This window comes from Marmota marmota, unplaced genomic scaffold (assembly GCF_001458135.2).
Source record: "Marmota marmota marmota unplaced genomic scaffold, marMar, whole genome shotgun sequence".
Lineage (NCBI taxonomy): Eukaryota > Metazoa > Chordata > Mammalia > Rodentia > Sciuridae > Marmota > Marmota marmota.
The window spans coordinates 19,532,103-19,546,559 of NW_026000101.1; the positions used below are offsets into that span (position 1 = coordinate 19,532,103).

A 14,457-nucleotide genomic window follows, 5' to 3' on the forward strand; every position below is an offset into this window, starting at 1 on the left:
GGCTAGGAAAGAGGCATGTTACATGTTAGGGCAGTCTCCTTTGTTCCTCTTTCTAAAAATGAATGGACGAGGGGAATTTTAATGTACTGTGCTCATCTGGAGGAGCCCCAGAGAACTGATATGTTTCAGGCAAAGGGAACTCAATCTGCAAGACCAAGCCATTTGAAAACAGCCCAGGCTTTGCCTTCCTCATCTTTTTATCCTCAGCCCTAAACAGAGCCTGGACCATAGCAGACTCTGTTTTTGAACCAAGGAGTTGAGGCTTAGCTTAGGGGATGAAGGCATACAGAAGCGTCCGTAACATGCATCTCTTGAGTTCCTGTTATGTTTGGCCCTCCTGTTCTGTTTGACTGCTCTCTGGAGATCAGATGGCCTAAGTTCACAGCAAAGCAGAGCAGGCTGTGTTGAGTCCTGAATCTCCTGCTTTTATACACACTCCGGTGAAGCTCTTGAGACCTGTTATTTTTACTCACTGCTTCTTTATTTTTAAAGGCAAAGTCCCCCTTTCACCTCCCAAGTCCATTGTTGTATCTCTGTGATCCTTTAGTTGTCATAGCCAATAGAATTAGGGCATCAGACACTCTGGGTTTGAATTCTGGCCCTCCCCACTCTTTCTATCTGTGGGACTTTGGTAAATTACTTAGCTTTCCTGAACTTCCTATAAACAACTAGAAAGTGTAATCTCTACCTCATGAGTTTGTGAAATTATGAAAGTAAGACCCTGTGATTCTTGGTGTACATAGTTGAGGACTCAGTAAATAACCATTTGTACACAGAAACACACTGCTTAAGGCTCAGACTGTTGCAGGAGGCGTGCCCTGTTTAAAGATAGTAAGAAAGGAAATCAGAGCATGGGGCGTGCTAGAACCTTAAGTGATTGACCATATGACACAGTGAAAAGCTTTTTTTTCCTCCCCAGGAAACTTATTTCAAACTCAAAATGGGGACTTTGGAACACAGAAGTATGAACAACGTATTGTTGGAGTTCATAAAGCAGGCATGGTGTTTCAACTGCCAGACAAAGAGGAAGAGAGCAGGATTTGCAAAGCACTATTTCTGTATACTTCATACTTGCGGGTATGTTACTTCTTTTGAAAGGCTATTTTAGTCATAGCACCCCCTGGGAGCCGCACTGTGGCAGCCGAGAGACTATTAACATTTATCTCATCCTCTCCCCAAGAGCTCATTTAGGAATCTTTGATTTGAAAGGAAAGTTTGGAGCCAGACATGGTGGTGCATGCCTGCAATCCCAGCGACTTGGGAGGCTGAGGCAGGAAGATTGCAAGTTCAAGACTAGCGTCAGCAACTTAGCAAAACCCTAAGTAACTTAGTGAAACCCTTTTATAAATAAAATATAAAAATGGCAGGGGATGTGCTCAGTGGTTAAGTGCCTCTGGGTTCAATCCCTGGTGAGGCATTATTTCTGAAATGATAATAGTGGAGGCAACAGGACTGAAACTTGACCATCATTTCAGCAGTCCCATGTTTGACATGGTTGGGAAAAATTGGGTGATGATAAGAGGACATTTTCTTGATATGTGACCAGTAGTAGCCATCTTTAAAGCCTATGTGAGTCCCATTGCCTGAACTTGTGATTTCTTGCTTCTGATAAAGTCCCGTGCTCAGAAATCTAGGGTCTCTGGTTAACCCAGGAACAACAGTAATAATCATCACCTTTGCTCATTATGTCACTGAAAATATTTTAAAATGCATTCAGTTAGCATGTGTTTGTAGAATTTTAATTATCTTAATTGAATTGGTATAGTTGGTCAGTAATGTCATTCTGAAAGGTGTATTTATGATTTAGAAATTCAACTTCAGAAATTAAGTTGAATGTTTGAATTATAATGTAGGTGTAGAAGTTGATATGCTTTTGTTATTACTTTTTATGATATGCATTTTTCATGAGTTTCTCTACCTGCCCCCTCTTGCCAAGATGGAATTTTAAAATTGAAAGTGCTTCTAATTACTTAATGTTTCTAGCTAATTGAGATTTTTAAAAACTGTATTTGGCTCAAATTTTGATTATAGAACCATCAGGGAACATTCATCTAAAAAACCCAACTGAAATAGACTTAAAAACGAATTCCTTGTTAAGGGCAGCTAATTGAATTTAAGCCGGGCAAATGTGTTAGACGATGGAAATATATTGAAAATCAGTTTTAATTTTAAACAGAAATATAATGATTCCCTCATTATCAGTGAGGATGCACAAATGAAAGATGCTCTGAATTACTTGAAAGACTTCTTCAACAATGTCCGAACAGCGGGATTTGATGAGACTGAGCAAGATCTTACTCGGAGGTTTGAAGGTGAGGGGTGTTTTCTGAGAAGGAAGCCACCAGAGTCTGGTAATTCTGAGTGGTAACATACAGACATGGTGTTGTATTTAATATACATAAGTTTGGTGGTGCTCAGGCAGTTGTACTGGGTTTAAGAAGATATTATGGGTCTGGGGTGTAGCTCAGTGGTAGAGTGCTTGCCTAGCATGTGTAGGGCAGCAGTTCAGTCCCCAGCACTCCAAAACAAAACAGTGGGGACTGGCTTCAGTGAAATCTCATACCTATGGAGAGATTCGGTTGCTTAAACCATTACCTATTTGGAAGAAGGAAAAAAGTAGAATTTGCAAAGTATAATTCTCATAGAGTTGATGACTTTTTTTTTGTTTAACTTTCAGTGATTTTTATAAAAGTTTAAAGAATACAAATAAGTATTCTAATGATCTTTAAAGATTATATGTATATATACCTCTATATGAAGAGGAAATCAAAATGACCCTTAATTCCATTGCCCTCATATTATTACCAAAAATATGGAAACATATTAAGTGAAAAATTTTCTTCCTCTTTCTTTCAAATTTCTTTTCCCAAAGGTAATCATGGTTGTTAATTACCTTGTCCTGTACTGAAGTATTTATTATACATATGTATACCTAATGGTGTGCTGTGCTGATAAACATTTAACAGTTTTCTGGGAAGAATGTGTGCATATATTATACATAAGTTTGTTATAAATTTTATTGATATAGAAGCTATATAGCATGCAACTTACAAATAATAAATACAGTCTCCTTGATTGTAAATTCTACATAGCCAGTTGACTTGTATAAATGGCTTTTAGTGGTTTTGTAGAATCCTGGTACTTATTACCAACTTATGGTTGTAGCTAACAAACGAATATACTTCTGACATGGATGTTGGTATATATTTTCATTAATGTTGGGAGTAAGATGGAAATGAAACAACAGAGACATTGGAGCTTCACTTGTTTGTCAAGGATCTGAGCAATTTTTTGTTGTTGTTCTGAATTGGACAATAGTTTTTCAAACCCTGGGAGATTATATCCTTTTGTTCAGTGTACTCTTTACAATGTAATAGCTAAGTTTGATCTGCATAATTTTCTCATTGCTTTCATAAGTCTAGATTGTCAAGAAAATAGATCAAACACTGATTTTCAGTGTTTCCTGACTTTCCTGGTATCAGTACTCCCACTGTCATCAAGTTCAAGCCACCAACATGTTGTCATCAAATGAGTGACCAAAAAAATGAACATAGCACACCATTCTGTAGTATCCCTACCATACAGATACAATAGATTTAAATAATTTAAGAGCATAGTTTATAGTTAAAATCAATAAAATAATTAAGAGATAACGAGTGTGGGCTATTTATTACCTTCATTTTTAATATGTTATTGAGTGGCAAATGTATATCAATTATATAAATTTTAATAATCATTGTATTTAAAACTAGCTCATGCAATTCTCAAAAATTTAACAATTGACTATCAGTCTGGTATGATCTGGCTCTAGCACACCACAGCTTCATTCATACATATATATGTATGTGTATACACACACACACATATATGGCATGGTACTGAATATACTATCTTGTATTTTGATTTTGTTTTTTTGGTACCAGTGATTGAACTCAGGGGCACCTGACCACTGAGCCACATCCCCAGCCCTGTTTTGTATTTTATTTAGAGACAGGGCCTCACTGAGTTGCTTAGTGCCTTGTTTTGCTGAGGCTGGCTTTGAACTCTCGATCCTCCTGCCTCAGGCTCCCGAGCTACTGGGATTATAGGCGTGCAACACCATGCCTGGCTGTATTTTGATTTTTTAATCTAAAATATCTTTGAAATCATTATGTATGTATTAATCCCTTATAAATTTTTAAAAATTTTTTAAATTGTGGATGGCCACAATATCTTTATTTATTTATTTATTTTATGAGATGCTGAGGATCGAACCCAGTACCTCACATATGCCCGGTAAGTTCTCTACTACTAAGCTAACAGCCCCAGCCCAATCCCTTATTAATTTTAACAACTGACATGTATAGCCCATCATGATCTGTTGAACTGTTTCCCACCTTTTGGGTATTTAGGTTGTTTTCTAAATGAAAGTATTGTGACTATTCTTGGAGATATCTTCCATAATTTTCTGAATATAGTGGTATTTCAAATTCTTAGATATAGAATTATTGAATCAAAAGTTGTGTGAGCTTTATGTTTTAATGGATATTGCCAAATGACCTTCCTAAAATGTACCAACTTATATTGGTAGTTGTTACTCTGAAAATTTTGGTCTAAGATTGAGAGATTAACTGAACTTTTAGGTCACGATGTGTTATAAATTTTAAGAATTTTGAAGCCATATGTAAAGTGTTCTCCATTTGCAGAAAAACTGGAGGAATTAGAAAGTGTTTGCAGAGATCCCAGCAATGAGAACCCTAAACTCAACGACCTCTGCCTCATCTTACAAGAGGAGTACCACTTATATCCAGAGACCAGAACCATTCTTTTCGTGAAAACCAGAGCACTTGTGGATGTAAGCCTTCCTTTTTCTTGTGAATAACAGATTGGCCTAGTACCATGTAAAAGACTGCCTTTTCCTCACTGCTCAGCAGTCAAGTGTCCATAGGTGTGTGAGTCTGTTTCTGGGATCTCTATTCTGGTTTTCTCTTTGTTTATTCTTACATGAATACCTTACTATTTTCATCACCCTAGATTATAAATCCTGATACCTATGGATTAAGAACTTCATCTACCCACACAGAAAATTTAATTCTAGCCATTCTATGGATGTGTAATGGTATCTCACAAGAATTTTGATTTGCATTTCATTAGTGACTGAGATGGCTAAACATCATTTATATGCTTTTTAACTTTGTTGGGGTATCTGTTCAGTTTTTTGGGGGGTGCCTATTTTAAAATTGGATTGTTTATCATCTTATTGAGGTTTTGAATGTTCTTTTTAATGTTCTCACAAAAAGTCCTCTGTGATACATGTGATTTAAAAATATTTCCATCTGGCTTATGCCTCCGCTCATCCCACCCCCTGCCACCCAATTTTCTTAACAATAGCTTTTGCAGATTGAAAAGGCCAAAGATTAGTTTATCAATTTTTTCTTTTCTGGATTTTACCTATGGTATATCTAGGAATTCTTTGCTTATTTAAGGTCCCCCAGATTTTCTTTGTTATCATTTAGAAGTTTTATAGTTTTACATTTTATATTTGGGTCTATAATCCATTTTGAATTTTTGTATGTGGTTCGAGGCATGGGTTGAGATGCTTTCTTTTTCTTTTTGAATATGGACATCCAATTGTTCAGCAATGTATGTTGAGACTCCTTTCTCTATTGAATTGCCTTTGTAACTTCTTTAAAACCAAAAAATCAGTTATCTGTATTTGTTTGGATCTATTTCTGGATTCTGTTCTCTGTTCCTTTGATCTATCTATTCATCCATTCATTCATTCCACAACTAACTTGATTACAGTAGCTTTATGATGTCTTGAAATGGAATAGTGTAAGTCTTCCAATTTTTTTCTAAGTTGTTTCAGCCATAATCTTTTGCCTTTCCATATACATTTTAGAATTAGATTGTCCACATCTAAGCAAATTCTTGCTGGAATTTCACTTGGAATTGCATTGACTGTATAGATAAAATTTGGGAAGAAATGGCATCTTAACAATATTGAGTCTTCTAGTTCAGAACCATAATATTGTTACTAAGTAACAAATTAGTCCAAATTAATGTTAGGGAACAACAAACATTTATTATCTTAATACTCATGGATCAGTATTCTGGAAAAAGCAGCATTTCTGGCTCAAGGTCTCTTGTAGAATGCAGTCAAGGTGTTGGCCGTGATTTCAGTCATCTTGAGGGGAAGATCAACTTCTGAGCTTCCTTATCATGGCTATTGACAGGCTTAAAAGATGTGCTTCCAAGTTTACTCATGTGGGTCTCTCCACCAGGCTGCCTCACAACACGGCAGCTGGCTTTCCCTAGAGTGAGTGACCCAAGAGAGGTTGAGAGAAAGAAGGCCTGATTTGGAAGCCACATTCATTTTATAAATTCTTTTTTGAATTTGTATCTCATCATGTCTACTGTACTTCTTAGAAGTAAATTATTAAGTGAAATTCACTCTCAAGTTGAGGATTTGAATTTAGGAGATGGAAGTCACTGAGCACTACCTTAGAGGCTACCACTGTTTTCTTTATTTGTTTTACCAATGTTTTGTCATTTTCAACATAGAGACTCTGCTTGTATTTTGTTAGACTTTTACCTAGGTATTACTTTTGGTTACATTATTATGAACGGTACTTTTAACATTTTTTTTCAAATTCTAATTATTTGTAGTATGTAGAAGCACAATTGATTTGTGTATATTGATTTTTGTGTCCTGCAGTTTTGCTGAACTCACTTATTAATTCTCTGTACCCACTATTTTGAACTTTACTTTTTTTGCTTAAGATATATCTTGGCAATTTAACCAGATAGGTCACAAAAATCTATACCACTAGTCTGTATTATTGCATGGATTTCAAGGTTTGTCAGTCTGATATCCATCTGTATACTATAAATCTTTTTTGTTTATATAAATATATATTTCAATATTGAATTAATAAAGAGAGTTTACAAGTAGTTTCTAACCGATACTTTTCATTTTTAGGCTTTAAAGAAATGGATTAAAGAAAATGCTGCACTCAACTTTCTAAAACCTGGTGTATTGACTGGTCGTGGCAGAACAAATCAGAATACAGGTACTTATATATGTAGTAAATCAGATTTAGTATACTATCTATATAAAATACCTAATACACATAAATTCTTTTTAAATGCTTCTATCAGGGTTCAGAGAAGCAAAACCAGTAGGACATTATACATATATATGGTATGTGTATGTGTATTTTTATGTGTACATATACCTATGCATAACCTAGAGATTTCTTTGTTGTTGTTTGTCTTAGAGTATTTTGCAAGAAAATACTCTTAAGATTTAATAAATGTTTTACAACTTTGAAATACAGTCACATAGTAGCTTTTTAAAATTAGTATTTGCATTGTCTCTGTAGGTGATTATAAAAAATAAAAAATAGAATGAAAACTTAGAGCCATGAGAAATGTCACAGAAGGAATTGGCTTATACAATTGGGTTGGCAAGCAAGTCTGAGATCTGTAGGGCAGGCAGACAGGAAGGGAAGATCAGAATCAGGTTTAAATCCTGCAAGCATGAACTATTTGAAGTCCCTGGGCTCAGAGAGGGCTGAGCTCATTGCTTCCCATCCTGTTCCCTTTAAAAAGTTCACCTGAATAGGTCAGGCCCACCTAGAATGAACTCCCTTTTAGTTTAAGTTAAATCCAACTGATTGTGGATTTTAATCACATCTGCAAAATCCCTTCTCAGCAGCACCTAGATGAGTAACTGGGAACTGTAGTTCAGTTTCACCCAGTTGGTGAATTAGAAGGCCATCACACTGCACAAACACCTCAAACACTTGTCTCTTTGCTGGTAGACAGTTGCTTCTTCTCATATGTCCAACCAACAGAGCCAAAGTTGTTTTCCAAATACTGGTTGAATGTATCCCTTTCGTTAAACTCTGATTCAACAAATTTAAGATTAACTGAAAATATAAATATTCTGTATTATTATTATTATTTAAACTGTTGACATATAGCTTTTATATATATTATATATATTATGGTATAAAAACAGTCAAAGGTGACAATCCTGAAGTCTAGCTAGGGTGGTCAAAGGATGAAAGGCTTCTCTGTTACCATCTGAGAAGGTCCTAGATGGCCAGCTCTCATTCTGACCTCTTCACAGCGGTGCTACCCACCCTCTAGAGACTATTTCGTCACCCGCAATAACGGGCTCTCACTCTGCTCTTCTTATTGAGTATTGTTTGTAGTAAGCAACTTCTCATCATCCCCTCATCTTGGTCCTCCGTCGTTGCTCTTATTCTTTCCCCACATATAATTTCTAAACTTTTGGAATATGAAAAGTAGATTCAGATTTTGAAACTGTGACTTATCAAGTGAAGTACAGCATCACCTTAGTGTGGTTGGGATTCAAAGTTCTCTGCAAATGATTCCAACATGAGTTTTCTGAGTAGGCACTCCAAAAATATTCTTACTTTAGAACTCCCTCTGTGCCAGGCGTTGTTCTTCTCCCAAGCAGCCACCATCCTCTGAAAATGAACAGAGGCGCCCTTCTTCTACATTTCCACAGCATCCATTCTACCTGTTTCATTGCTCACCTCATGGAATCACAGCTTCCTATTTATATCCTCCTACAAAATGTGAGCTCCTTATGGATAAAAGTGGAACCTATAACCATTTTGCTGCTATCTGACAAAGCATGATCTATGATTACTGAATAAATGTTTGATAAATGGATAGATAGGTTAAGATGATTTGGATAGATGGGTGAAGATAATTTTGACTAAATATTTTTTTTCTGGTCTATCTTCTTCTTGTTACTATTTTTTTTTAAAGAGAGAGGAGAGAAAGAGAGAGAGAGAGAGAGAGAGAATTTTTAATATGTATTTTTTAGTTATTGGCGGACATAACATCTTTGTATGTGGTGCTGAGGATCGAACCCGGGCCACACGCATGGCAGGCGAGCGCGCTACCACTTGAGCCACATCCCCAGCCCCTTCTTGTTACTATTAAACTAGAAAAATCGTGAGCTTTTATAACAAAACTTCAGGAGGAAGATAAATGTCAGTTTAGTTTGCTAAGTCTGAATATTTACAAATTCCCATTCCTATTGCCTTTTGATTTTCTATTTTGTGAAGAAGCAGGTTATTTAATCTATGCCTCATTTTCCTCATCTGCCAAATGGAAAAATAATAATATTCATTATAGCTCATAGGGTTGATGTGAATAGCAAAATACAGCTTATTGCCTGATTTTGAATGACTCCTGAGCTAAAAATAAGATTTACATTTTTAAATGGTGGAAAAAAATCAAAAGATTATTCATGACATGAAGCAGATATGAAATTCAAATTAAGTGTCTATAAAAAGTTTTGTTGGAACACAGTCATGTTCATTTATGTATTGTCTGTGGCTGCTTTCACACTGCAGTGGCAGTGTCGAGCAGCTATGACAGCATGGTCCACAAAGCCTAAAATATTTACTAATAAGCCCTTCATAAAAAACGGTTGCCAACTCCTGGTTTAGAAATGCCTGGCACATAGCAAGTGTTTAATACAGATTCAATATTAGCTTCTCACATATAGACTTCACGTATAGACTTCACGTATAGACTTCTCACAGAGTGGTCCACATGTATTGTTTCATTTGTTTGGATTCAGTTTTACTGAGAATCCACAGATTCAAAAGAAATAGAAAGTATGTTTATATCTTTAACAAACAGTAATCTGAGTAAAGAAACCCAAAAGTAAAATCAAATAATTAGGGATTAAATTTAAGTGAATTTCTACAAATAAAACCGATTGCACTTGAGTTTTCATGACTTGGAATTACAAATAATTAATCAATTTGGAAAATGGTCTTTGTACAAACTGGATCCCATGGCCAGCTAGGTAAAGGAGGTAATATTACTTTCCTCTGCTTGCTTGAGGTGGGGCTTTTCAATGAAACATTAAATGGAGATCTGAAGATGATTCCACTAAAACTTAAATGCCGATGAGTCTTTGGGGCCCGTAAAGTTTGAACTCAAGTGTGCATATTCTTTCTCACCATTTTTGGTGTTGCCATGATCACGTGAACTGGGTAATTACCACATCCTAACTTTAGTCTATATAGACAATTTAAATGTAGCCTTCAAGATCATACTGCTATAGGATATCATGGAAAGATGCGGCTATCTTAGTCAAGGTCCTTTCTTTCTCCCCAGTTAATAGAAATCTACTTAGCTAGTCTGAGCAGAATGGGGGCCAGCTACAAGGATGCTCAGGTCTGTATAGGAAGTGCACTTAGGCTTCACAGACATTTACAAATGAGACTGGGAAGTCCTGATTCCGTATGTCTGTTTCATTCTTTTTTCTTTACATTCTTTTTTCTTTTGCTCTCTCCATTTCTTCATTTAAGACTCCCCATACCTTCCCAATTTACTACCTGTCTCCAAAACCCAATCTCAGAATCCAAGAGGGAGGATGTGGCCCAACATGATTGAAGTGCTTATTTCAACCCAGTAGCTGCTATTTATCATCCCAGGGTGTCTCTACTTCCTCTACCATAACCTTATTTAGTCCATTGAGGAGAAATGGCAAGAGTATGGATGATTTTTAGGGTCAATTTTGGAAAAAGGAATACACTGCTTTTGTCTGTATGTCATTAATGAGAATTAGTCATAGGCACTCCAAATGCAGGGGAAGCTAGGAAGTCTATTTTAGCTGTGTGCCCAACAAGAGGAAGAACAGATAGACAGATAGTGTTTTCTCTTTCCTGGAGAAACAATACGACTATTGGTGAACAGCGAGTGCTGTCTCTTTGATTGAAAAACATAATACAACTGCAGCTACCCAGAGTTTCACTCCTCAGAGCGTGAGAGGAATAATTCTCAGACAACAGAAGGCAGGGAGTGAAGAACACTCCAGGAGGCACTCTATTTGGGCATTAAACATAAGTTAAAGAAATGAAACTACTGCTTGCTAACCTGTCAGTTTACCATACCTCTGGAACTGTAAGGCCCTCATCTGTAAAGGGGAATCATGTCACAATTCCTTGTTCATCTAAAAGGGCCTTGTGAAGTTCCAGTGAGTGCAAAAGTATGAAAATGTTTTGTCAGCTGTAAATTCCTGTTTGCATGTAAAGGTGTTATTGTTAGTTGTTGATATTTTTGCAAAAAGGTATTTGTTTTGGAATGATATTGTTGAAGTCACACAACTAGTAAATGCCGCAGTTGGGATTTGAACTGTTAATGTTGTCGCAAAGTCTCAGCTATTAAAGGTCTCTCTAAATTTCCTCTCTAAAACTGGCATAGGAATAGATCCTAATGCTTATGGTTGTTGGGAGATCAGGAATATAAAGCACTTATTATAGTACCTTGCATATAATGTGTATTCCATAAGTAGTTGCTAGTTTTTCAAGTGGAAAGTTTCCTCTTTGGTGAGTTGTGTAATGTCTGCTTGATACAGGCATGACCCTCCCAGCACAGAAGTGTGCACTGGATGCATTCAGAGAAGATAAAGATAATATTCTGATTGTCACCTCAGTTGCTGATGAAGGCATCGACATTGCTCAGTGCAATCTGGTCATCCTGTATGAGTACGTGGGCAATGTCATCAAAATGATCCAAACCAGAGGTGAGAGAAACTGTGATACAGTTCCTATATGGCTCCCACTGTATTTTGTTTGGTGTTTGTCTGTCATTTTGGCCTATTTCCTCTACCGAATGAGGTTGAGTATACAATTGATGGTACAGGGGACTCAGGTATGTGGCTAAATGGTGACTTTGTTTGGTCTGGATTGGGTGTTTATACAGTTGTACCCATTAATTTGTACCCTATAGTGATTCTGTTCATAATGATACTGCTTACTTGCCCAACACTGACATATTTGTGAAAGGATAATTCCAACTTGGCTTGAGACTTGGCCAGTGTAGATCTTTCTAACTGGGCTGGTGGCTCCCTGTGCTCCAGAGGAGATTCTTCAGAGTTCTGTCCCACCTGGACTAGAGAATCTCCCAACTAGCATACTTCCTTTTCCCTTTTTTTCCAATTTCTATGACTACCACATTAATTTTCCAGAAAAACAGCTCTGAGCGTGTCACTGCCAGTACAGAAACTCTAATGTTTCCCCATTTCACTTCATGTTCAAGTTTTCAAAATCCAGGACCCACTCACCTTTCCAATCTATTTCCCATTCTTCCCCTTCTTTCATTCTCCATTTCAGCCAATCAGACTTCATCATTTGCTGTTGAAAGTATCGTTAGTGTACTGCTACTATTTTTACTTCTTCCTCTGCATCCATCTTACCTGTCCCTAAGTCTCCCAGCTAGAATAAGATCTTTGAATGCCCATAGCCCTCTATGTCTATCTTTGTTCTGGTGATTGTGAACATGTCATTGCCTAAAAGGCTCTTGAGGAAGGACCTATTCAATATCATCTTAGAATCATGCTCAGAGTCATACGAAGGGTTCATATTGAATTATCTTTAAAGTGGCATTTCTGATAATAAGGCTATACAATCACACTGTGCCATTGGAGACCTAAGAGAGCTAGCCTGAGGTGGGCTCCTGGTGTATCCATGTGTTTAACATGCAGGTGAAAGCAGGATTCAGTGAACCAAAGTTGAAATTTTAGGAATATCTCTGTCCTTTTGTTTTTGTGTTCTCATGATATATGAGTTTTAAGTCAAAAACACCAAATAAAATATTTATTTTCCAATAGGCAGAGGAAGAGCAAGAGGTAGCAAATGCTACCTTCTGACTAGTAATGCTGATGTAATTGAAAAAGAAAATATAAACATGTATAAGGAAGAAATGATGAATGACTCCATTTCAAAACTTCAGACATGGGATAAAACGGAATTTGAAAAAAAAGTAAGTCAAATTTTCATCTGACCATAAATAACAGAAAACATGAACAGGGTTTGTACCTTTTATCATATTGTTCAGAATTTTGTGTTATAATAGTAAGTTTGTTTTTGTTCCACAGTGAACATTAAATTTACTGGGTTTTATTTTGTTCTGTTTTGTTTGTGGTGCTGGGGTTTGAACCTGGGGCTTTGTACATGCTAGGGAAAGTGTTCCACTACGGAACTACATACCCAGCTAAATCTGTTATATTTTAGGGTCAATGAGATTAAAATTACTGAAGTTCTGTTTTTATATCTAAAAGGCAAACAGAGGTATATTTTCTTTCAAGTGGACAGTTCTTGAGGACCACATCCTGACACTGCATGACACAGCTCTCCTTTGTTTCTTCCTGAAATCTCTCTGCCATCCAAAGTCCTCTGAGAGGAGCTCACAGGTCACTGCGCAGATGCTGGAATGCCTACATGTAGCTGTGGACAATAACATATACCTTAGAGTGGCACACTTGTTCAGAGTAGCCTCTTGGTAGTAACCCTCATTTTATTGTAATTTCCTTTGTACCACAGAAACATGAAATCAGATTGGAGAAGAAACAGCCATGCAGGCATGCTTACCCACACTTTCTCTAGACCCTTTGCAGAGATTTTCATCTCAGAAACCTTAGAAGCACTGAATACTGCAGGACTGGGGAAGAGTTTTTGAAAATACTCAGTGTTTCAAATTCAGTTTTGCCAGTTGCATTGTGACCTCAGGCAACTACCCTGTCTTAAATAATCAATCTCCTTACATGTCAAGGTGGGAAAATTTTTTTTTTAAACTCTTAGGGAAGCCATGAGAATTAAATGAGAAATATGTGTTACTTAGCACAGTACCTGGTATAAAATATGTGCTCAAAAAATGAGAGTTGTCACCAAATAGAGGTGTGAGGCATAGTTAAACTTCATTACGATGAACCTTACAACTCAGTATACTAATTCTGTAGTGTCCATAATTGCAAAAAGGTCACAATTTCTATGTCAGAAAAAGTATTTGGAAGCAATGATTTAAAACAAATTAACAATTATTTTTGGATAAAACCACAACTTTATGTCAATGTTTACTCATTTGAAAAACATTTCTTTCTTAAGTTTGGAGACTAATATGTCTAAAACCACCTTTTCTACATTTTCACTCTTAATTTTACTGACAAGTTTTTGTTTCACTGAGTCAATAAATGTTTTAAAATCCTATTGAGTTTTAATAACCATGGCATAATTTTTATCTCTCACTGAGTTACAATCCACTTAATAAGACACTCGTGACAGAAGCATGTCTGTTGAGAAAAGTGGAGACTGGACCAGATGTAGACTTTTTTTTTTGTGGTAGCTGGCACACCAAGCCAAGGTGTGGGATGAGGAGACAACCAGTGAAATATCTAAGACAGGCAGAAATGGTAAAGAATGAGAGGGATTAGTGAGGCCCTAACTTAATAAGACCCTGTCTCAAACAAAACAAAACACACATAAAAAAGGAAAACACCGGGGATGTAGCTTAGTGGTTAAGCACCCCTGGTTTCAATGCCTGGTACCAGTAAACAAAAACAAAAACAAAAAACCAAAGGGATCCCAGAATGAGTCGAGCCAGGAGTCACTGGTAGCTGGTGATCGAGGCAGCCGGGAA

At 36.7% G+C, this 14,457-nt stretch overlaps 1 protein-coding gene across 4 annotated transcripts in view; it reads left to right on the forward strand.

The window, feature by feature from the left end:
• Ddx58 (DExD/H-box helicase 58) overlaps positions 1 to 14,457 on the forward strand; it is a 53,055-nt gene that overhangs the window by 31,358 nt on the left and 7,240 nt on the right. For all 4 annotated transcript variants that reach the window (XM_015492463.2, XM_015492464.2, XM_015492466.2 and 1 more), the window contains 6 exons: positions 920 to 1,077; positions 2,177 to 2,312; positions 4,686 to 4,834; positions 6,962 to 7,052; positions 11,399 to 11,566; positions 12,653 to 12,804. In XM_015492463.2, the coding sequence (XP_015347949.1) occupies positions 920 to 1,077; positions 2,177 to 2,312; positions 4,686 to 4,834; positions 6,962 to 7,052; positions 11,399 to 11,566; positions 12,653 to 12,804 (854 nt within the window). The remainder of the gene's footprint in view (positions 1 to 919; positions 1,078 to 2,176; positions 2,313 to 4,685; positions 4,835 to 6,961; positions 7,053 to 11,398; positions 11,567 to 12,652; positions 12,805 to 14,457) is intronic.